This window comes from Zonotrichia leucophrys, chromosome 20, assembly GCF_028769735.1.
Source record: "Zonotrichia leucophrys gambelii isolate GWCS_2022_RI chromosome 20, RI_Zleu_2.0, whole genome shotgun sequence".
NCBI lineage: Eukaryota > Metazoa > Chordata > Aves > Passeriformes > Passerellidae > Zonotrichia > Zonotrichia leucophrys.
This window is the reverse complement of record NC_088189.1, coordinates 8,833,511-8,854,174: the sequence shown is the minus strand read 5'-3', so window position 1 is coordinate 8,854,174 and position 20,664 is coordinate 8,833,511. Positions and strand designations below refer to the sequence as shown.

Genomic DNA, 20,664 nt, shown 5'->3' with positions numbered 1-20,664 from the left:
GCCTTGGAGCTGTCCTTTGGCCATGCCCAGAGTTACTGCAGGCTCAGGAAGCTCACAGCTTTCCCAGGGCTCTGAGAATTCCTGCTGCCTCCTTCCGGGGCTCTTTGGAGCCTGGATGGCTGCAGGCACTTTGCTCTGCATTGTGATGTGGAAGCTCAGCAAGGGAACCAATGAAGCATTGGATGTAAACTGGTTGTAAATGCAGATTGCCTCCACGTGCTCTCTCATGGAAGTGACTTCCAGGTTTCCAACCCCAGAGCAGCTGGACACAGTTCCACCTGTGACTGTCTTCAACCACCTTACCCAGTACCAGCCGGGCTAAAGCTCATCATGCCACCTCCTAATAGCCCAGAACTCATCAGAAAGCCTTTCCCAACTACCTTTCCTACCCAAAATGGGTTCTGTGAGGGGACACACAGCCCCATCTTCCCACCCCGCTCCCCCCAGCAGCCTGATCTGCCAGTGCTTGTACACAAAGCAGACCTGGGCTGGAAATGCTGACAGCACTCTTGAGAGTGGATGGTCACAAACTCTATTTTCAGCCTAATAAGTTTTTTATATGCTTGGAAAGCTGTCAGTTGAACATCAGCCAGGCACAAAGTACCTGCCATAAAGTGCCTGGACCACAACCAAACGGGAAAGGTGCTGCTCTGCTTTAGCAACTTCTTGATCTTGGACGCTTTAGTTCAGTTCATTTATTTTGTTTGAGGATCTTGGCTTTAATTATAAAATAATAAGATAAAATCATAATGCCTCTACATAAAAATCTGTGGAAATATTTGCTGAGAGCCTGTTAAATCAAAGCTGTTGGCCAGTCAGGATTGGGTTTTGGGGCTGGGAGAGTCTGTGGTGCTGCTGCTGGTGCCAGAGTGGATTGGTTACTGCCAGGAGACCCTGGATCCCTGGGATGAAGGAGAGAGGCTTTGGGAGTGTGTCTGGAGAAGGGTCCTGCTTCTGGGTGAGGTGAGTCTGGAACTGAGCTGCTGTGGCCCCCAGCACAGCCTCAGTGTAGGAACACGGCCCCAGGGAGAGCAGGGCTGGAGCCTGGGCATGCCTCTGCTCCCAGCAGCATCACGGTGCTATAAATGACTGCCCTGCATCACAGCCTCTGGCACTGCCAGCAAGGTCAGGCCTGGGGGGGACAAAGGCTCTGGGAAGGAATTACAAATATGTGAGGCTCTTCTGGAGGGTTCCCCGCTGACAGCTTTGCCCCTGTCCTAGGAGGCATGGTAGCATGGCTCTGCAGGGATTGGAAAGGTCCTGGACAGCTGCAGGGATCCTGGGGGACACCCCAGGGGGAGGGATGGGTGTAGGAGCGTCAGGGGGTAGGACGGTGGGGATGGACGGAGACGAGAGATCTCTGCAGCCAGGGCTGGAACCTGGGGTTTATTGCAAAGGGCCTGGGGGCAGGGCCCTGCTGGGAGCTGCCAGACACAGCTCAGAGCAGGCCTGAGAGAGGAGAGGGGGAGAGAGGATGAGAGGGTGAGAGAGTAAAAGGGTAAGAGCGTGAGGAAGTAAGAGTGAGAAGTTCCTGTTCCAATACAATAAATCTTCTGCTGTGTTGAATATTCTAATTCTCACTAACCAATCTAATACAAGATACAAATCCTTTAGCATTTACATACAACCTATAAGAATCATTACATTACCATACTGATACATTTTAAACCCTAAAAACTCCTCTTTGTACTCCTGCCAAGCTAGTAGGGTCTGCTCTGACCCTTGGACCTGTCTGCAAACAGGGAATTGTCTCATCAAAAGGGAATTACCTTCAGCTGGCCATGCCATTATTTTCCAGTTGTTCAATAACTAAGGTATCTCAAAGCTTGCTTTCATTTCAATCTCACTTATAGTTTATATATTGTCAAAATCTTTTGCCAGACAATCATATTTATAAGGTTTTCCTAAGGTTTTCCTGTTTCATCTTCCCCAACAGATGGGCTCTGCCATGCTGGGTGCCCTCAGTGCAGGGGTCTCTGCGCACATGCTGGGTGTGCTCAGCAGGTTCTCCTCACCCGATGGCACTGCCCTTCCCCACCAGGGCTGGTGCCTCAGGCAGGGTCGGAGGTGGTGATTTGAGGAGGGAAACAAAACTTTTGTGAAAGTTGTAAAGCCAGTATGTTTATTACAGAGCTGGATGCATGTGGGAATCGTTCCCCTAAAATGACATGCGTACCTCTGGGAACTATAGATCCCTTTTAATCTCCCTCGCAAATACATATGCATTCAATTTCACAATAGGTTCATACATATTTATTTCACTGATTTCGCGTGGCACTTGCTTCTAATTCTTCTTCATCAGAAAGAACTCTTGGGTCTGGTTACTCTGCTTTGTCTGCTTCCCCCTTATCTCTTTCCTTCGGCTGAAGCAGCCTCTCCAAGCACAGGCCCTTCAAGAGAATAGGCATTCAGACTAAACAGCAAGCTACAGACTTAACTCAAAGACGTACATATCACCTAAATCAAAATGGATTTCTGCTCTGGAAAATTTCCACTCTGCCTCAGTGGATGGGTCCTGCGGGGGAGCTGAGCCCCGCTCCGGGCCGGCCGGGGCCGTGTGGGGCCATGTGGGGCCGGTGTGGGGCCGGGGCTGTGCGGGGCAGGGGCAGTGCGGGGCCATGCGGGGCTGTGCGGGGCCGTGCGGAGCCGTGCGGGGCCGTGTGGGGCCGGGGCTGTGCGGGGCAGGGGCAGTGCGGGGCTGTGCGGGGCCATGCGAGGCTGTGCGGGGCCGTGCGGAGCCGGGGCCGTGTGGGGCCGGAGCCGTGGGGGACCGGGGCCTGCGGGGCCGTGAGGGGCCGGGGCGCTGCCGCAGTCCCGTCTGCGGCCCCCTGGGCTCCGCTTCCCGGGCAGACAGTTTACAGCAAATGGCTCCTTTCGATACTAAAAATAACCCGCTGCCCCACGACTTCAACCGGAGAAAAGTGCATTTATTAGTAAAACTCAAGATGTCCTTTCCTGTTTTTCTCTGAAGAACCGGTGCTGAGAGGCTGATTGAGCTTCCCAGCCAGGCACTGCCTTCTTTCAGTGCAGGGTTTGATTCCTCCCAGATTCATTTTTCTTCCCCTGCTAGCGATGCTCCATGGCTGGTCCCACCCTCCAGTGGCCAGAACAGCTCTGGGTTTGGGGCCACAAGCGATTTCCCAGCCAAGGGAGCTGTAAATGCCCTGTGAAAGTGTTCCTGCTGCCTATGCCTGACAGCACAGCAGGTTCCCAGTGGGGAATGAGCAGAACAAAATGAAATATCTTGTTTTCTCTTGCAGTGTAAGCACCATTTTAGGGATGTATTTCTTCCTCCACCTTAAAACTGCAGATTTTACTAAGTCTTGTTTATATACAAAGAGTTTCCAGCTATTTCTCTCCAGGCTTTTCTCTGGAAGGACTAATTGGGGAGATAAGACAGATCCTCTCTGCATTGCAAATGCAAAAACATCCCTGTGTTTGCTTGGCCCAGCTGCTTGTCCCCTGCTCCAGCCCCGGCCCTTCCTTTCCAGCCTTGCCCAGGGGCTGTGTGGTGTCCCTGGGACACAGCAAACCATGGCACAGGAATCCCAGCTGTTCCAGGCACTGGGACACCAGATTTGCCATGAATGTGTCAGAGGGAATTAAATTAACAATAGGCTTTTTTGGAGGCAGACAAACCACCTGAGGTAAATGGAGAAATAAACCAGAATCTTTCTGTGATCTGAAACATTTAACTGACTTTTGTGTGTCTCTTGAGGCAGGAGCTGAGGCAATGACAGGAGGTGATGCTCTGGGTATCCCTTGGGCATCTCCACACAGGCTCAAGGATGGCCATTTGGGGGTTTCTGGCTTGAGAACCACGTGTGAGCAGCCCCCTTCATGGAGGCAATGAGAACCTTCCCCAGTCTGGGATTGGCAGGAGTGGCTGCAAGTCCACCACTCATCCTGTGCTATGCCTTTGGGAGAGGATGTGTCCTTACTCCCAGCTGAATCTGCTGCTTTGTCCATGAGCCACTCTCTGCTTCTACAAGCCCCACTGGAAAGGAAAATAAAGTTTCAGCTCATGAAGCCCCTTTGCCTCACTGTGGCCCTTGTGCTGATGGTGTCTGCCCTGGGGCACCCTGCCAGAGCTTTTCCCACATCCCAGCTCAGAGCAGTGGGATAGTGGCTACAGGCATGGATCTGCTGTTTCAGCTTTGCACGCAGAAAGATTCTTTCCTCCAACAGCCCTGAGGAAGCTGCAGCATCTCATGATGGGTAGTGCAGACCTGCTGGGGTCTTGGATAGCCCCAGGCTCATGGATAAGCTGCATCCCAAAGGAACTGCACCCCATCTCCTCTGGGCTCTCAGCATGGCACTGTGTGGCCAGCACTGCACACTTTCAAAGAGGGGTTTGTGCCTCCCAAGCAAGTAACACTTCATTCAGTGAGAATTCCTGGCTCTTGGCACCCCCACCAGTGAACTGCTCCTGACCTCTCCTCCGTGCCAGCAGCTCCCCATTGCCATGGGACTGTCCCCCACTGCCTGGACTGGACACACAGGAGTTCTGCAGGATGGGCTGTGCTGGTAGGAGCAGACTGAGATCTGTGGTGGGTGCTCTCCCCACCTCTACTGGGCACAGATGTGCGCCCCTGCACCTCCACATCTGAGCAAAGCAGCCAGGACAGGGTTAATCTGTCTCCTGTCCTTGGATGTCCTGAGCACAGCACAGAAGCAGCCTCTCCAAGGAGGAGCTGTGGTGCCTTTGGAAAGCCTGGGAGCTCTCTGATGCTCCTTAGGGTAAACTTTTTGCCCATAAGCCCAAACAAGCAGAAGAATTTCACGCTGGCTGGGCTGTACGTTGGCACGAAGGGCTCTTCAGGGAGCCAGATCGGATCTGAGCGTCTCCTGCTCATGACAGAACGGAGGTGTTGGGCAAAATTCAAATGATAGCTTCCTCCCAGGGTGCTGAGGAGGCAGCACAGGTCGTGGTGCACCGAGCATCTCCCGGGGCTTTCTCACTGCCCCGCTCCTGTGCTGGCGCCTGCCTCGAGCAGCGATCCGGGGCAAGGAGCTCTTGCTGCGGGGGATATTTAAAGGAACGGCGTAAAAAATGCCACAACTCTTTTAAACGTGGGCTGGGCGAGTCCTCGAGGACAGCTCGGTGCCCGCAGGGTGCACCGCAGTCGCTGTGCAGCGCACATACAAATGCGAGCGGGGCCGGAGCCGCCGAGCGCTCCTGCCCTCCCGCCGCCCCGGTCCGCGCAGCACGGCATCCATCACCTATTTATAACTGCAGGCACCGCAGGAGGGGCACTGGACTGATGGCTTCACGCAGGCACGCTAAGTGTTGTTCTATTTCTGTGATTTGCTCTCTTCTGCACAAGCTGTTGGTCCCTCGGATGCCAGAGCACTCCGTGTAGTGTAGACAAAGACTCAGCTTTTTCTCTTTTATTAAAATATTCACCAACTGCACCCCAGTGGCAGGTATATTTACTATTTTTCCGAGCTCACCTGGATAATTGCATCTACTATTCCTTCCCAGTCTGATCGATACCCTTGGTAAATAAGATAACCTGTCAGGTCTGTTGTCACTGCAGCCAAAGGTACTTCAGCAATGAAATTGTTTTGCTGAAGAAATAAATGGCTCTCACAGAATCTGAGAATGCTGTGACCTTTCATCAGTGACCTGAGTGACTCATCCCTTTTTTGTGTGCACAATGCAGCCTCCCACCACGCTGTAAAAGATGCTCCACCAAAGTCCTACTGCTGGGTGCCTGCAGCAATGGGGACCCAAATCCTGTGGGAGCCTCCTGCTCTGGCTGCTTCTCCTCCAGCTTCACACATGCTCTGGGCTGAGGGTTCTCATGTTATGGCCATGGCCTGTTTGTCCAACAGAGGCCCCTGCACCATGCCAGTGCCACAGAAATGTCCCCAGCACCCCCAGCCCTGTGTGCAGCAGCTCCCCTCTCCCGGGCTGTGAAGTCTCTGACAAAAAGGCACGAGCCCACATCCTCAGCACAGGGCAGCCAACCCACACTTGTTCAGCAATCAGGGCTCCACTGGCCATATCAAAACCCCTGAACTGAGTCAGAGCCTGATTTTATCTAATGTGTGCAAAATGAAATAAAGAATTAATCAGAGTTGAGTTCTATGCATTTAGATGTTGCTGATAGCAATATTTCCTTCTTGTAGAGTGTTTTGCATGCCAAAAAACCAAACCAGTTCTGCATTTTTGTGGAAAAAAGTGGTTGTACATCTGTGCATCTGTATGTGTGCCTGATATTTCTGCCTGACTGGCTTCCCTGGGCTGTCAGCTCAAAAGTTCTCAGTAACATAACAAACCTTGACTGCGTTTGCAACATATCCTCAGCCAAGAGCGGTTTATTTAATGAAGCAAGAAATGTTGCCAAATTTCCAGGCTTGATCCTGATCCCATTAGTGTCAGGAAGAGAATTCCCACCATGTTTGATTTATTGGTTGGGTCTAATCTTGAAAAAGGAGTTAAAAATCTGCTTTCAGCTTGATTTTGCAGAGAAGACCATTGCTCCATGCTGCTGCAGCAGAGAGGCTGTGGGAAGAGCAGAGAGTGCAGGTGGGATTCCTCTCACTTGCTTTTAGACATCTTCAGAGTCTGGCAACAGATAGCCAAGGGAGGGAAAGGGGAATGTTCAGCTGGCCATAAGGCAGGAGCCCAAAAGGGGTGATGATTCAGGAGGTAACCATGGCACAGCTTCTCCAGTGTCACCGACCCCTTCCTGCCAGCAGAAAATGCTTGTGGGTGGCCCTGCCAATGTCTGGCATAATGTTGGGAGAAGGGAAAGAACAATTATGATTGCTCTCTGCCTTCCTTGCCTGTTTACCCAGTCCCAAAAGTTCTTCCCAGGCCACAGGTGGCACCTGGGACAGGCTGGGTGCTGCCCTGGTTGGTCCAGGCACAATCCCACCCTCTGGTTCCAGGGATAAAGAGCCCTGGGAGGTTTTGAGGGGGGAGCTGTAGCATCTTAGACAGGATCCATGTGTGAAGATGGAAGAGCTGGACAGCTTTCAGAGGCGTGGGTGTTTTTTGAGGAAAGGAGAAGAGTTCAGAGCTCTGGAGAAGCCCAGATCTGGAGCACATGTGCAAGGAGCAGGGACTAGGTCTGATCCTAATGTCTCAATCTTCCTGCTACAGAGAGAGAAGATCTCGTTGGTGAATTTATGCTTTATTTTTGGTTTTCCTCTGGATGAGGTGGGAGCTAGACATTTCAGGCTCTGCTGGACCTGTGAGTGGTGCTGAGCTGACTCCTCAGTGCGTGCCTGTCACAGATCACTCCCCACTGGCTGCCTGCAGCCTCCCAGCAGTTTTCTGTCTGCAGAGCACTGGGAAGATCATCACCACTCCCTGAGCAGGCAGGCCCCTGCTCCAGCCCGCAGGCCAGCTGGCTCCCAGGCCCCCATAAAGCTTTAAAAGAAGGCAGACAACTCACAAGTGAAAGCATGAGGTGTTTATTTGCACTGCAGACATATTAACTGCACTGAAAGCCAGCTGTGCTCCCTCCTCTGCCCAGCTAAGGTGGGTCTATGTAGGAGCAGCTGACAGAGATAAATGTCAGGAAAAGAGCACAACATCCGTCCCTGGGCCAGTGCTTTCCCAGAAAGGGCTCATTTTAACTCACAGTCCACTTCCTTCAGCTGGCCTCCAAAAGCTGCTGCTGCTGCAAATCACATTATTGAATCGAAGTGTTTGAGCTGGCCATAGTGGGTAACACCGAGATAAAAATGAAAATACTGCTTGGGAGCCTCTGCTAACCTTAACAGCAGAGATCTGTCACCCCTGGTGATGATAAATCTCACCATCACATCCTGCCTTCACAAGCCTTCATGCCAGGGCTACTTCTCTTTTTATTTGCACATCCAATTTTTACAAGTCATATCTAATGCCATCTCAAGGCTGGATGCAAGATGCAAGCACCCACCTGAAGATTTGCAAACTCTACCTTGGCATTTTCCTGCTTAAAGCAGGAGTTCAGGCTACTGCAGTCATTCACCTTCCAAAATAAAACCCCAATCAATAGCCTCCAAAAACTTTAAAATGCCCATTTGTTAGTTCTGCTATGTGCTCTTCCAAAAGAGAGGAAGTGATGCCAAAAATGTCTTTTTCTTCTGCGAAGGAGGTGGGCAGTAGAGGATCCCACAGATCCTGAAACAGCTCAATCACCCAGGAACTGGCACAGCTTGGTAATGTACTTAAAACCTGATTTTTAAATGAATATTTCTATTTCCAAAGCTCTTCCTCCACTGCAAAAATTTCCCCTCTCAGCTGCTCTGCAATGCAGGACCTCTCCTTAGGCTAAAGAGGGAATGCTGTCTCAAACCCATGTACAGTAGAGGAGGGAGGATGCAGTGGAGGGACAAGGTGTCACTCCCTCCATCCCTCAGTCACACAGGAGCTGGGAAGCAAGGGGATGTTAACCAGCTCAGCCTGCTGCAGCAGGGGCTGGAGGGAAACACTGTGGACTGGAGCAAATGTGATCATCTCTTTCCATAGCCAAAATAGTCGGGCTGAGTAGTTTTGCTTCTGAAATCTGGTCCCAGTTTTCTCTCAGATCACAGTCCTGCCTGTCCCTTGTGTGCACAGAGCCCATGATGCTGCTGTCACCATCTCTGCAAAGCAGGTGGGGGCTGCCCCCAGGGAGGTGCCAAGCACAAGCTGATGTGGCAGAAGCAGGGGGGTGTCAGGTACCTCAGAGCTCGTTAGAAGCCTCCCCCTTACAAAGAATGTCGTTCCTCTTCTCCTCAGCTGCCTGGCCAGAGGTTTTGCTCCGGAAGGGTGGCCTCAGACACTGTCTGGCACTTTGGCTGATGCTTCTCACTCGTGACCTCCAGTCTTTGCTGGTGATCACATAGAGCAAGGGGTTGAGGGCACTGTTGAGGCTGGCCAGGCCCCGAGTCACCTGGTAGGAAACATAGACATCCTTTGAAGCCTGTGTGCAGGACCCTGGTGGCCGCCAGCGAAAAAACAGGTTGAGGTTTCTGAAGATGTGATAGGGGAGGAAGCAGATGGAAAAGAGAACCATGACGAGGATCACCAGCCCGATGCTTCTCCTTCTGAGGCTGGCGTCCACGCTGTCATTCCTGCAGAGCACGAACACCACGTGGCAGTAGCAGCCGATGATGATGAGGAACGGGATGACAAAGCCCGTCACGGTGACAGCAAAGGTGTAGGGCAAGTAAACGTGCAGGTGCTCCTGTCCCGTCGTGTCGTGGCACTCCGTCCTGTTGCCGTCTGCTTTGCTGAAGGCAAGGTCGGGAGCTATCTGTGCGATGACCCAGAGCCACACAGCCACGCTGAGCCACACGGAGGAGGCGGCACCCCGGCACCTGCCCCGCACCTTCAGCGGGTGCACGATGCCCAGGTAGCGGTGGATGCTGATGCAGGTGAGGAAGCCGATGCTGGCGTAGAGGTTGACGTGGAAGAGGCTGCGGGTGATGCGGCACCAGGGCTGCCCGAAGATCCACACTCTGCCCTGGCGGTAGTAGCTGACGAGGAAGGGCAGGGTGCTGACATAGAGCAGGTCGGCCAGCCCCAGGTTGCCCACCAGCAGGCTCAGGGGCTGGCGGGCACCATCGCGGGGCCCCGTGCACAGGTGCCACAGCCCCAGCCCGTTGCCCAGCAGCCCCAGGGGGATCACGGTCAGGTACACGGCTGGCAGGAAGCGCTGGGCGAAGGCGGAATCCACGGGGCAAAGAGCCCGAGTGCCATTGCCGGGCCACGTGGAGAGAGCGTCCGCGGCCATCGGGGACTGTGCTAGCCGTGCCTGGGTGGCAGAGGGTGGCAGAGCTCGGGGGCACCGGTGCTGCGGCAGCTCCGTGTCCTCCGGCACAGGCTGCGGCTTCCCTCGCCTCTCCGCTCCGGCTGAGCCCGGCCCGGGGCTTCAGGGCGCCGGACTTTCCCCGGGACACGGGGAGGATGTGCCGAGAGCAGCCTCGGCCGAGCGGCTTCCGCCACTCCCCCGGCGCCTCCCCCAGCCCGCTCCGAGCCGGGGTCACCCCCGGCTCGTTTGGGGTGCCTGCAGGGAGCAGGAGGAAGGCAGGAGGCACAGGGATGCCTGAGGAGGAGAGCCAAAGCTTTCAGCCTGTTCCTGCTCTGTCCCACTCGCGGTCAGGAGAAACCTCCCAGTTATCCACACCGGGGGATGGAAGCTTGCACCCCATGAGCCGCTCTCCCTGCCATTCCTGACAGCCTGTCTCCTGGCTGCGAGGCTCACAAATACCGGGAGGGCACTGGAAGTGTTCCATGGGGCTCCTGCTGCCATCGCCGGTGCCGCGGGCAGTGCCAGCAGGCAGAGATGCACCGGGCTGGCTGCCCCAGCACAGGCAGAGTGAGCCCTGCTCAAGAGCTGCCCCCTCCCTACAGCTGCTCCTGCTGCCTACTTCCATCTCCTCCCCAAGCACAAAAACTCTTTCCCCGTTCCTTCTTCCAGCGGTTCCAGACCCGTGCAGGGAGGACGTGAGACGGGCTGTGCCCTTCCTTTCCCGTCACAGGAGGCACCCAGATAATGCGAAACCGGACCAAGGACTAAAAGCAGCGACCCCAAAGCAGACCCCGAGGAAGGGCAGCCCCTATCGCATTGCTGAGCCGCTGCTGCAGCATAAACGGGGCCAGAAGTCACTCGGATCTGCAGGCGCAGAAGCTGACGTGGAAGCAATGAGAGGTTTACCCTGATAAGCCATTTCGACCTTGGGGAAACGACTTGAGGTGAAGGGCTAGGCTCTGGAGAGACCGCGTCCGCTTGCTTTCCGGGAATTGAATCCGGGCAGGGGCGGGAGGAGGCTGGTATCTCACCGGCCAGTGGGGAGGAGGAGGAGGAGGAGGAGGGAGGCTGAGTCCAGCCCAGCCATCCCGACCCGCGTCCATCCCTCCCCGGGAGTGGCGGAGCATCTCCTCTGGACCACGCTCGGGGACACGGTGGGCAGGCCCAAGAGGCAGAAGGGATGGGGGTTAGCTGAGTGTTGAAGGTACCAGTGTGTTTGTTGACTTCAGAAAGCGCTTGCTGGAGCAGATAAGCGGTGGGAAACGTGTGTTATTTCCTGCCGATGCAGTAAAATCTCACCGTTATGGGTGTGCCGCCGAGAAGGTGAAGTGTGGAACTGTTTCCTTGTGGTGAAGATACGGCTTTGCTGCGGCTTGCAGATGCTCTGGTGGGTGTGTGCAGCTGGAGTGACAGCAGCAGGGGGGTGCTTGGGGCTGCACCCCTCAGGGAAGTGACCCCATCCTGCCCTGCTCCTGCCCCCTTTGCCTCTGTGCACTCCAGCTGCTCCTGCAGCCTGGGCTCGGGGTGGCACTTGCAGAGCTTTATGGAGGTGTAGAAGGGCAGCAAGAGGAGAGGAACAGTTCCCTTTGTCCCAGAGCATCAACCTTTGGGGAAACTGAGGCAGAGATAGCAGCTGGCTGGGCGGGCTTCTGTGATCATGGGTAGGGTCATGAGCTGTTCTCAGCAATGAGGGCAGAGCTTTCCCTGTCCTGAGAATGAAAGATTGGAGTTGGTGCCTCCTGCTGTGGGAAGAGAGGAGCAGGGCAGGGCATGGGGAGCTCTGTCCATGGGGAGAGCCCCATGCCCTCCACATCTCCTGTTCCCTGGACCCTTTGGAGGCACAATCACAGAGCTTTTCCCTTGTGCCTGCCTCCTGTGTGTTTTAGGTGTTCATTTGACCCATGGTTTCTCTCACAGTCCAGGTGCTACTGCCAGCTCTGCCCAAACATCCTGCATGAGGATGCTCCCCTCTGGCTCCTGGCTCTGGCAGGCAGCAGCAGTGCTGATGTCAGGATGAGAACACAGGGCCAAGACAGCTCCTGCAAACACACAACCTGAATCATGTGTTTCCAGGAAAAATAAAAAACCCATTTGATCTACTATTTTTTTTTTTTTTTCAGTTGAGCGCTGCATTCCTGTGCTCAGTTTCTGAAAATGTTTCACTGTAACAAGGGGCTCATCCAGCCCTCTCTCACCCAGCTCTATGCATTTAAAAATCATCAGTCATGAGAATGGCTTGGAACAGCAATTCTGATGCATGTTGTTTACTCATCCAGCAGGACAGTTTTCCTTCAGCTGCTGCGTGTGCTTGCACAGAAATGAGCTGTGCTCTGCTGCTCATCGCTGGCTCAGGAGTGTGGTTGGCACATCCCAGGCTGTGTGCAGATGTGCCTTGAGGATAGGAGTGAATTTTCTTTCAGTTTGGGGATTTTTATCCTTACACATCACCTGTGGATGGGGTGGAAGATTCCTCTGTTGCCCCACACGAGCAGGCAAAGCCAGGACCCTGCGTCAGAGCCTCAAATAACCACGTTTCCAGGGTAGCAGGGCTTTAGAGAGAAATATTGTGAGACTAGCAATCAAACTGCAAGAGCTGATTTCCCTGTATTCATAGGGAAAAATAACTCTGATTTATTTGGAATCATTAATTCATTATTTAGATGCTTAGTGAATCAGAGAGACATTCTGCAGGGAAAAAAAAAAGATAATTATAGCAGAGGTGTGTTGAGTCATTTGTTTGAGATGAGAATTGCAGGTTGCTGCCTAAAAAGTGACCTTCTGATTTTTACCATCACCCAGAGGTGGCTAGGCAGGATCTGGGAGTGTGTGACAGCCCTGGCAGCTCACCCAGCCTTGGTGGCTGAGTCCCAACATGCTTGAACAAGAACTGGCTTAAAATCAGGATTTTCACTACCCACAATGTGTTTTATCCATGTCAGTCGAGGAATGTGGTAGTTTTGAAGTCTACATGAGCTTTGGGTCACCAGTTGTTTGGCATGGCCACCAGAGAACTGAAAAAGCCAACCCAAGCTGTTTGTTCTGCAATTTGCTGCCTGCTGGAGGTTCACCATGTGCCCCACATCAAACAGAATTAATGATTTGTATTCAGGCTGAGCACCAGATGATTGCAGTAAATAATTCTCTTTGTAGGCAATGTTTTACTGCAAGAGCAGTGAGGTTTCTTTTTTTCTTTCTCTTTTTTTTTTACCCCCATGAGGTGGCTGAACCGCATCCTTTACTTTCATTTTCTTTTCAGTTCTTGCAGGGCCTGAGGGAATGAATGAACTGCCTTGGGCCTGCTGCATTTCTGGTGCTGCAGGGGAGGCTTTTCCTTGGGCTGGAGAGAGGAGCTCCCCCTGCCATTCAGGCTCTCGTCCCTTCAGCCCCAGACCTGCCCTGCTCAGGAGCACAGTGAGCTGGGGATGGGGCTGCACCACGCTGGGGAAATCCCAGCCCAGGGGAATGGAGGAAATGTGGGCCTGGCAGCAGGAGGAATGAGCTATAGGGGAGTTTGGGCATCGATTTGCGGGAGCTAAGAGGCTGTTCTGTGGCTGCAGACACAGCAGCAGTGCCATGCCCTGCCCTGCTCTCCTGCACATCCCAGCACTGGAGACCTGGGCACTGCTATGGCCAGGGCTGTGCCATCAGCAGAGCTTATGGCTGAGTTAGAGTGAAGGATTTAACCCAGAATGTAATAAATTGTAATATTGTGTTCAGTGCTTTGATTCACATTTTTTTCTTTTTCCTTCTCTTACTCTAAACAGCCTGAACTGAGGTGCCTCCAAGCTGCCCCACCCTGTGCCAGGACTTTCCTGCGCCCACCGAGCTGGCCCTGAACAGCAGGGCTGGGCTCGCCCTGCACACACAAGCTCCACTCCTGGATGAGCACATCTTTATTTTTAGTTCCAGAAATACCCATCTAAGAAGTCCATCTCTCACCTGGACGCGTCACCCAAACCGCGTCTCCTTCCAGCTGCGCGTTCCCTCTGCACATCTGTGCGAGGCCGTTAGAGGGCATTTGGGTTTCACTTTCCATCACCCCGAAGCACTTTTCACTGGGACAAAGTACAGCCAGAGCAGCCGAGCAGCTCTCCTGCGCCGACTCCTGCGTGGCTGGAGCAGCTCCAGCCCGTCGGGAGACGGCCCCGACTCATCTTTGCGATTTATTTTCCCTTTTCCCTGCTTCTCCCTTGGCCCCGGCTCGCGGGGAATGTGCTTGGATGGCAGGCGGGTCTGTCTGCTGCTGTCTGAGCTCCTGGCTTGCCGAAGCCCTGCCAAACCACCAGAGGAGGAGGCCAGGCAGAGCGGGAAGGCTCGTGTTTATTCTGGAGGGATGAGGGGAAGGTGAGTTAGAACTGCCATCAGCAGGACCCTGCCCGTGCCCGGGAAGGCAGGGTGGGTACCGTGGGCTGGCTGAGCTCCTGCATGGCTGAGCAGCTCTGCCTGGTGTGGCAATGACTTGTGGGGTCACAGGGAGCTCGATGACCCGCTCCCTCCCTGGGGGGGCAGGGCATGAGGGCTCCCTCCAGGGATTTTGGCTTCCAGGTGCTGGAGATGGTCTCTCCTGAAGTCCCTGCAAAGCAGAGCTGTGTGATGTGGCAGAGAAGCAGCATCACCTCTTCAGAAGCCTCACTGGGCCAGGAAAGGACCAATTCCTGGTTTCTTGGGTGGTTTATGCTTGGAACAGGATTTCCTCATTTCTCATTTCATTCAGCCTAAGGAACTCGGAATGCTGCCCAGTACTCCTGCCTGGGGCAGCGGGGTGTGCAGAGGAGGCAGGTGATGGGTGACACAGGGATCTTGTTCTCTTGTTTCCAGCCTCCTTTGCAGCCAAAGTCCATCATTTCCTCTCTGTTTTCCCAGTGGAAACACCCTCCATCTTCACCATAACCACAGTGCCATGGGTTTGTGCCAGACTCTTTGCAGGATGAAGCGTTGGCTCCAGGGTGAATCCAGGGTGGGCACAGCTACAAACGACCTCCTCTTGCCCTCTGGAAAGGCAGAATGGAGATCAGTGGGGACATGGGGAGGGCTGGTGGTGTGTCCCCTGCATGTAGCATGGCAGTGCAGGGGGAAAGAAGTGGGCAGAAAGTGCCACCTGCACACCAGAAAGGCAGATTAGCCCTGGGGATGTGCCAGGCTAATAAAGGGGTGGCAGAAGCACCTCCCGTGTGTGCCCAGGGAGCCAGGCAGGAGCTGCAAATCCATCTCTGGCCATGGGGGCAGAGCTCACCTGCGTGGCATCCACAGTGCTCCTGGATTCAGACATCCAGAGACCCCAACATTCTGTCAGCACCTCCATCAGCTGTTTCAGGAGATGGCTCGTGTGTCCTGAGACACGCTCAGCTCGTGGCTGAGGAGGGCTGATGGGGGCCCACAGGTCAGAAGCGCTGCTGGCCCTTCCCTTTGTCATCACCCGTGTGTCCCCCGGAGGAGCAGCCCCCCAGGCTCACTCACCGCGGGCAGCGCTGCGGGCAGGGCCGGGCAGGGCCCGGCCGAGCAGAGGCGCCGCTGGGTCTCCAGCCGGCACAGGCGGTTCTGGTTGGACACGCGGCTGGCAAAGCCCAGCCCGCAGGTGGCCGAGCAGGGGCTCCACTCCGTGCCCCACGGCGGGCAGGGGTACCGCAGCAGCGGGGACACCGCCCCGGGGGCTGCAAGACACGACACGGGGGAAAGGGGGGTTGGAGGCAGGTGCTGTGCACGCTGTGGTGCTGCAGGTAAAGAGGCCTGGGAGGTGTCCCCTGCTAGTGTTTCACAGCCTGGGGTGAAGGCGCCATCCCCAGAGATTTCCGTGGGCATCCCTGTCGCAGACATGTTTTATGAAAAATAATTTCCTTGGGACTTTTCCTCCTGAGAAGCTGAGAGGCCTCAGGAACAAAATGTAAACAATGATTATCTGCTGCTGTGGAATGCAACAGGTGCATCTGTGATTGGCCCATGTTGGATGTTTCTAATTAATGGCCAATTGCAGTCCAGCTAGCTCGGGCAGAGAGTCCGAGACAGAATGTTATCATTCTTTGCTATTCTATTCTTAGTTAGCCTTCTGATGAAATCTTTTCTTCTATTCTTTTAGTATAGTTTAATGTAATATATGTAATAAAATAATAAACCAAGCCTTCTGAAACATGGAGTCAGATCCTCGTCTCTTCCCTCAACCAAAAACCCCTGTGAACACGGTCACACATCCCCTCCCTGGAGCTGCCCTGCATCTCACCTGCCCTGGCATCGCGGGGCAGGGGCTGCTCCCGGGCACCTTCGCAGATCCACTCGGGGCAGCATTTCCCCGGGATCTCCACGCGCCGGGGGAAGGGGCAGTCGGGGCTGGGCAGCCGCACATCCTCCTGGCACAGCGGGATGCAGGTGAAGCCCCCGTCCAGGCAGTGGCACTGGATCTTGCAGCTGGGCTGGAAAACCTCCCCGTCTCGGTAGAGCCGGCCGTTCACCTCGCAGCCCTCCTCATCGTCCTCAACTGCAAGAGACAGCCGGGGAGCCCGTGAGGGACAGAGAGATGGGGATGGCAGGGGCACTGCTGGGGGTAATTGTGGGGCTGGACAAAGGGATAGAGGTGGGGAACCACAGAATTGACCGAGCAATGTGCAGGGCAGACATGGATGTGAAGCAGCATGTTCATCACTCAGTCTCCTCCCCTTTCTCTCCTCACTCTGTTTTTTCAAAGTAACAGCTCACAAACTGTGAGAACACCCCTGCCCTTTGGCTCTGACCCTGCCTTCAGGATTTCCAGGCTGGGAAAAGTTTCTCTGAGATTCCTCTGCAGGACCCCCAGGCTCCAGCCTTGGCATCCCTGGGACCCCCCTGTCCATTGTCACTGAAACCACCCTGAATTCTCAGCCAGAAAGCAGCACAAGAGCCGGGACACAGCCGCACGGCCAAGCTGCATGCACCATCCTCAGGAAAGCTGCTCTCCCAGCCTCACCCACTCCCCTGGTGGTGCTGCGGGGTGTCTGTAGCCATGTGAGGCCATGGCTGGAGCAGGGCTGTGTGCTGGGCTGGACTCTGGGGTACCCCAGGGGAAAGGGGGCACCCTGTGCTCACAGTTGCAGATGCCTGCTGTCCCCGCAGGTGCTGAGCTGTAGTCACAGACGAGGCCCTGGCTCTGGTCACAGACGTGCAGGAAGTCGCAGGGCTCTCCCAGGCGCCGGGCACAGACCTTGCAGCAGCCACAGCCATCCAGGACCAGCGGGGAGCCGCGGGGACAGCGCGGTGGCACCCAGGGACAGTAGCAGGGCCGCCGGCACAGCTGGGCACAAACCTGTGGGGGCAAAGCTGAATCCATACAGGTGGTTTTGGGCTGGCAGCTGCTTTGTCACTGGGACAGCCAGATAACTTTGTCTCAACCATGGGCACAGGTTTTTGGTGGAGGGGAGCTCCAAATCCATGGGAATATCTTAAAGCATCCTGGAAAGCTACAAAGCTACTGTCCCCTTTGAAGGGCACCTATGGAAAACCATGGAGAATCAAGGATGCTCAGAGGCTCAGCACTCTGAAAGATGGGGACTTTAGTGTGCCACTGCTCTGAACACACAGGAGAATGGAGTTACAAGGTGAACATACCAGGCAGTGGTGGTTATTTAGTGAGGTCAGCAGCCCCAAACAGCCCTGTGGGAGAGAGGAAGGGAGGGAGGTAAAGCAGCCCATCCCCATGCCTGCCCCCAAGGCAGCAGGCTGTGCCCAGCCCAGGAGAAGTGACTTTGCAGGGACTGAATTCACATGGGGAGTGCACAGCACCTCACTCCTTACAGTCTCAAGAGCTCTCATTCATGCCAAAACCAGGACATTGCATCGGCAGCAGGACTCTGAAGCCAGGCAGAGCTCACTGCATTCCTCACTGGGACAGCTGCATCCTCTGCTTGTCCCTGGCTGCAGCATCCTCACCTGGCCTGGCCCACTGGGCAAGGAGCCCAGAGATAGGCACGTTTCAAGGACTGGGAGCTATTTTCCCTCGTGCCTAGACTGAGTAATCCCTTTGGCAGGGCTGTGCACTGCAGTCCTTTGCCTGCTTAGCCAATTGTCTGCCAGGGAGGTGCCCACAGGAGTTCACCTGGGCAGGTGGATTTTATACCCTTGGCTCATCCTGCTTGCACAACCACCCTGGCCCCAACAGTTCTTTTAGGCTCTTGGGCTCCCATCACATCACATGTGACAGAGCTATTGCACATAGAGCCTGAAGCCACGAGAGCTGGCTCTGCAGTTTGGCAGTGAATCCTTCACCAGTGCTGGCCTGACAGTGCTGTGAGCCCCCTGGCAACCCTGCTGCTCAGCACCATGCATGTGCTGAGGGCAGCACAGCAAACCTGCAACCAAAACATTCATCCCTGCCCTGGTCTAGGTACTGGTGTGACTGCTGAGTCTGCCAGGAGATCAATGGGCTCAGCCAGACCATGCAGGTTTTAGATACCACTTTTCTTTTTCTTTCAGTTTCTCCCAGGGGCACCAGGTCTGACATGATGAGTCAGACAGAGAGGGTGGCTCATGCTGCTCTATCTGTTCCCCATTTGCTGTTCAGATGCTTTTCATGGAGCTGTAGGAGTGTCAGTGCCAATAACTGGAGTTAAAATATGGATTGGGATGGGGTAATCTGGGTCTTGTCCTAGTTCTGCAGTGAGCAGCATTATTAATGTGGCAGGGACTGAGGGACCAGCTGTGGTGGCCAGGTTTGGGCTGGCAGCATGATGGCCCTTGGTGATTCTCCAGGCACTCATGAGCACCTGGGGCAGGAATCACTGCTCTGTTACAGCTTGCCAAGGGCATTTTTCATCTTTCAGGAGGTTGTTATTACAAATCAATGCTTTAGAAAGATTAGCCAAGCCATAAATCTATTTCTCCCTGCTCCTTGTAATTTACTTGTCTTTAGATGACAATGTGGCTTCTGTCAGAGACCTGAACTGTGGGAAAAGAGTCAAATAGGCACGACATGGCCACAACATCCCTGCCTGGGGATTCAGGCAGCAATTGGAACTTGGAGCTGAGATGCCCCACATTTTTCAACATTCCTGTTCTCTGCACAGGCAAATATTTTCACACAGAGTCCAAGAGAAAAAAAATAAAATTAATAAAACCTCTACAACAACCCAAAATCCCATTGGAGGCACTGGCTTGGCGTGAGCATTCCGAGAAGTGGGGAGAGCTGAGTAATGCCAGGGCTGGTGCTCGTGGCTTGGCCCCTGCCTCGGGAGCCTGGGCGGGGATGGAGGAGCCTGGAGGAGCCTGCAGGAGGCTGCAGGAGCCTGGAGGAGCCCGTAGGAGCCTGGAGGAGCCGCTGCTGCCCCGCTGCTGCTCGCTGCCCGCCGGGGACCGAGAGCGGAGAGCGGCAGGGGCGCGCAGCGCATTGCCGGCATTCCTGTGCGCTGCGGGCATTCACAGCGAGCCTCGGGCCCAGGAACGCTCGGAGCCCGCTGCTTCATCCCAAACTCCTCTCCGAACACAGCTCTGCCCCTGTATCAGCCCAGCCCGGCTGCCGGGCTCAGAGGTGGTGACACCCCTTCCCTCCCGCAGCCCTCTCCGGGTGCTCCTCGGCTGAAGCTGCCCCGGTTCCCCCTGTGCCTTACCTTGGAGAGGACGCAGAGCAGGGAGAGGAACAGGAGCTGCTTCTCCAGCTGGAGGGTCATGCTGCTCTCCCCGTGCCACTTCAGCACATCACCCCCCAGGCAGTTTGGAGGCAGTGTTCGCAGGTTTTAAAGCCCAGAGTAGGTCCTGCTGGTGTTTATACTCTCCCTGCTCTGATGTCACTCACAGGCTCCAATATAAACATGAGTAGGTTTGGACAGGCCTCAAGATTTTCTTTTTTTTCCTTTCTTTTTTTTTTTTTTTTTTCTTTCCAGCCCACATTCCAGCTGCAATTTCCACTCTTCTCAAGGTGAGAATATGCTGTCCACAGGGACAAGGAGTGAAGGGAAGGGATGCCGTGCTGTCCCTGGGTAGCAGTCTGGGCAACCAGGCTGCTGGGGTAATCCAGCTCCTTTCTCCTTGCCTGGCAGGGAAGCTTCATGCCCCATCCTACTGATCAAAGTCTGGCCAGGCAGAGCTGGCACCTTCCCCTTGGGATTTGAAGGGGTTGGCAGGGCTGTCCCTGCTGCTGCTGTGGGACAGTGCTGTGACCAGGCAGCAACAGTGCATCCAACCCTGTATTTAATGCATGGCAGGCTGTGGAAGAGGGGTCACCCAAAGGAGCTGGAAATGGATTTGCTTTGGTGGTGCTGCCACATCATCCCCACCCTGAGAGGGACTGTGGCCACTGGGGAGGCTGTGGGGTGGGGTGGGGTGGTTGGATGCACATCGTGTTGCATTGTCTTGAAGCAGAGAAGGCTGCAGTCTGACCCTGCTGATTTCAAGCCTTGTTAAATGCAAATTCAGCCCCTGAAGTATTATGATCATCTTAATCAATTGTGAGAATTAGAAATCCAAGTTTGGGGATGAAAAGCAGGTGCTCAGCCATTGCCTCCCAATGCTTTCTCATTCTGCCCTGTGCAAGCTTTTCTCTTGTCCCCTGTGACTGAGGATGTGAGGCTGGCTCTTAGGAAAGACAAACCTTAGCACCTCAAGACCTACACTAGACAGAGCCACTTGCCCATATTCCCATTCCCAAACCTTATCACAAGATATGAGAGGACAACTTGTGAGCCCAGAGCTCAAAGGATGCAGGATGTCCTGCAGCTCTCCCCGGCTCCTGCAGGATGAGTTCTGGGGCCAGGACTGCTGCTCCTGTGCTGGCCAGGGGATGATCCTGGTGCCTGTTTCATTCAGGCATGATGAGAACTGCTGCTGGATATCAGGTCTGTGATGGCCAACACACAGGAGCTGCTGGCTGCTCCAAGCAGAACACCAACACCACACAGCCAAGGGTGATGCCGCATCTCTCCCTCTGGCCTTTTCTCCCTCTGTTTTGCTTTTGTGAAACAGGTTCTCAGTC

The 20,664-nt window shown here is 54.6% G+C and overlaps 2 protein-coding genes across 2 annotated transcripts; both read right to left on the bottom strand.

The window, feature by feature from the left end:
- Nucleotides 1–7,432: 7,432 nt before the first annotated feature.
- Nucleotides 7,433–10,434, bottom strand: LOC135456388 (P2Y purinoceptor 1-like). Its single transcript, XM_064730188.1, has one exon. It carries the CDS (start codon nt 9,717–9,719, stop codon nt 8,667–8,669), a length of 1,053 nt encoding a protein of 350 aa, XP_064586258.1. The 5' UTR covers nt 9,720–10,434; the 3' UTR covers nt 7,433–8,666.
- Nucleotides 10,435–13,612: 3,178 nt separating this feature from the next.
- Nucleotides 13,613–19,411, bottom strand: CCN5 (cellular communication network factor 5). The gene is made up of 5 exons (XM_064730189.1): nt 19,304–19,411; nt 16,791–17,007; nt 15,952–16,206; nt 15,195–15,388; nt 13,613–14,728 (listed from the first exon to the last, which is right to left on the bottom strand). The coding sequence occupies exons 1-5, from the start codon at nt 19,361–19,363 to the stop codon at nt 14,705–14,707; spliced, it is 750 nt and encodes a 249-aa protein (XP_064586259.1). The 5' UTR covers nt 19,364–19,411; the 3' UTR covers nt 13,613–14,704.
- Nucleotides 19,412–20,664: the final 1,253 nt, after the last annotated feature.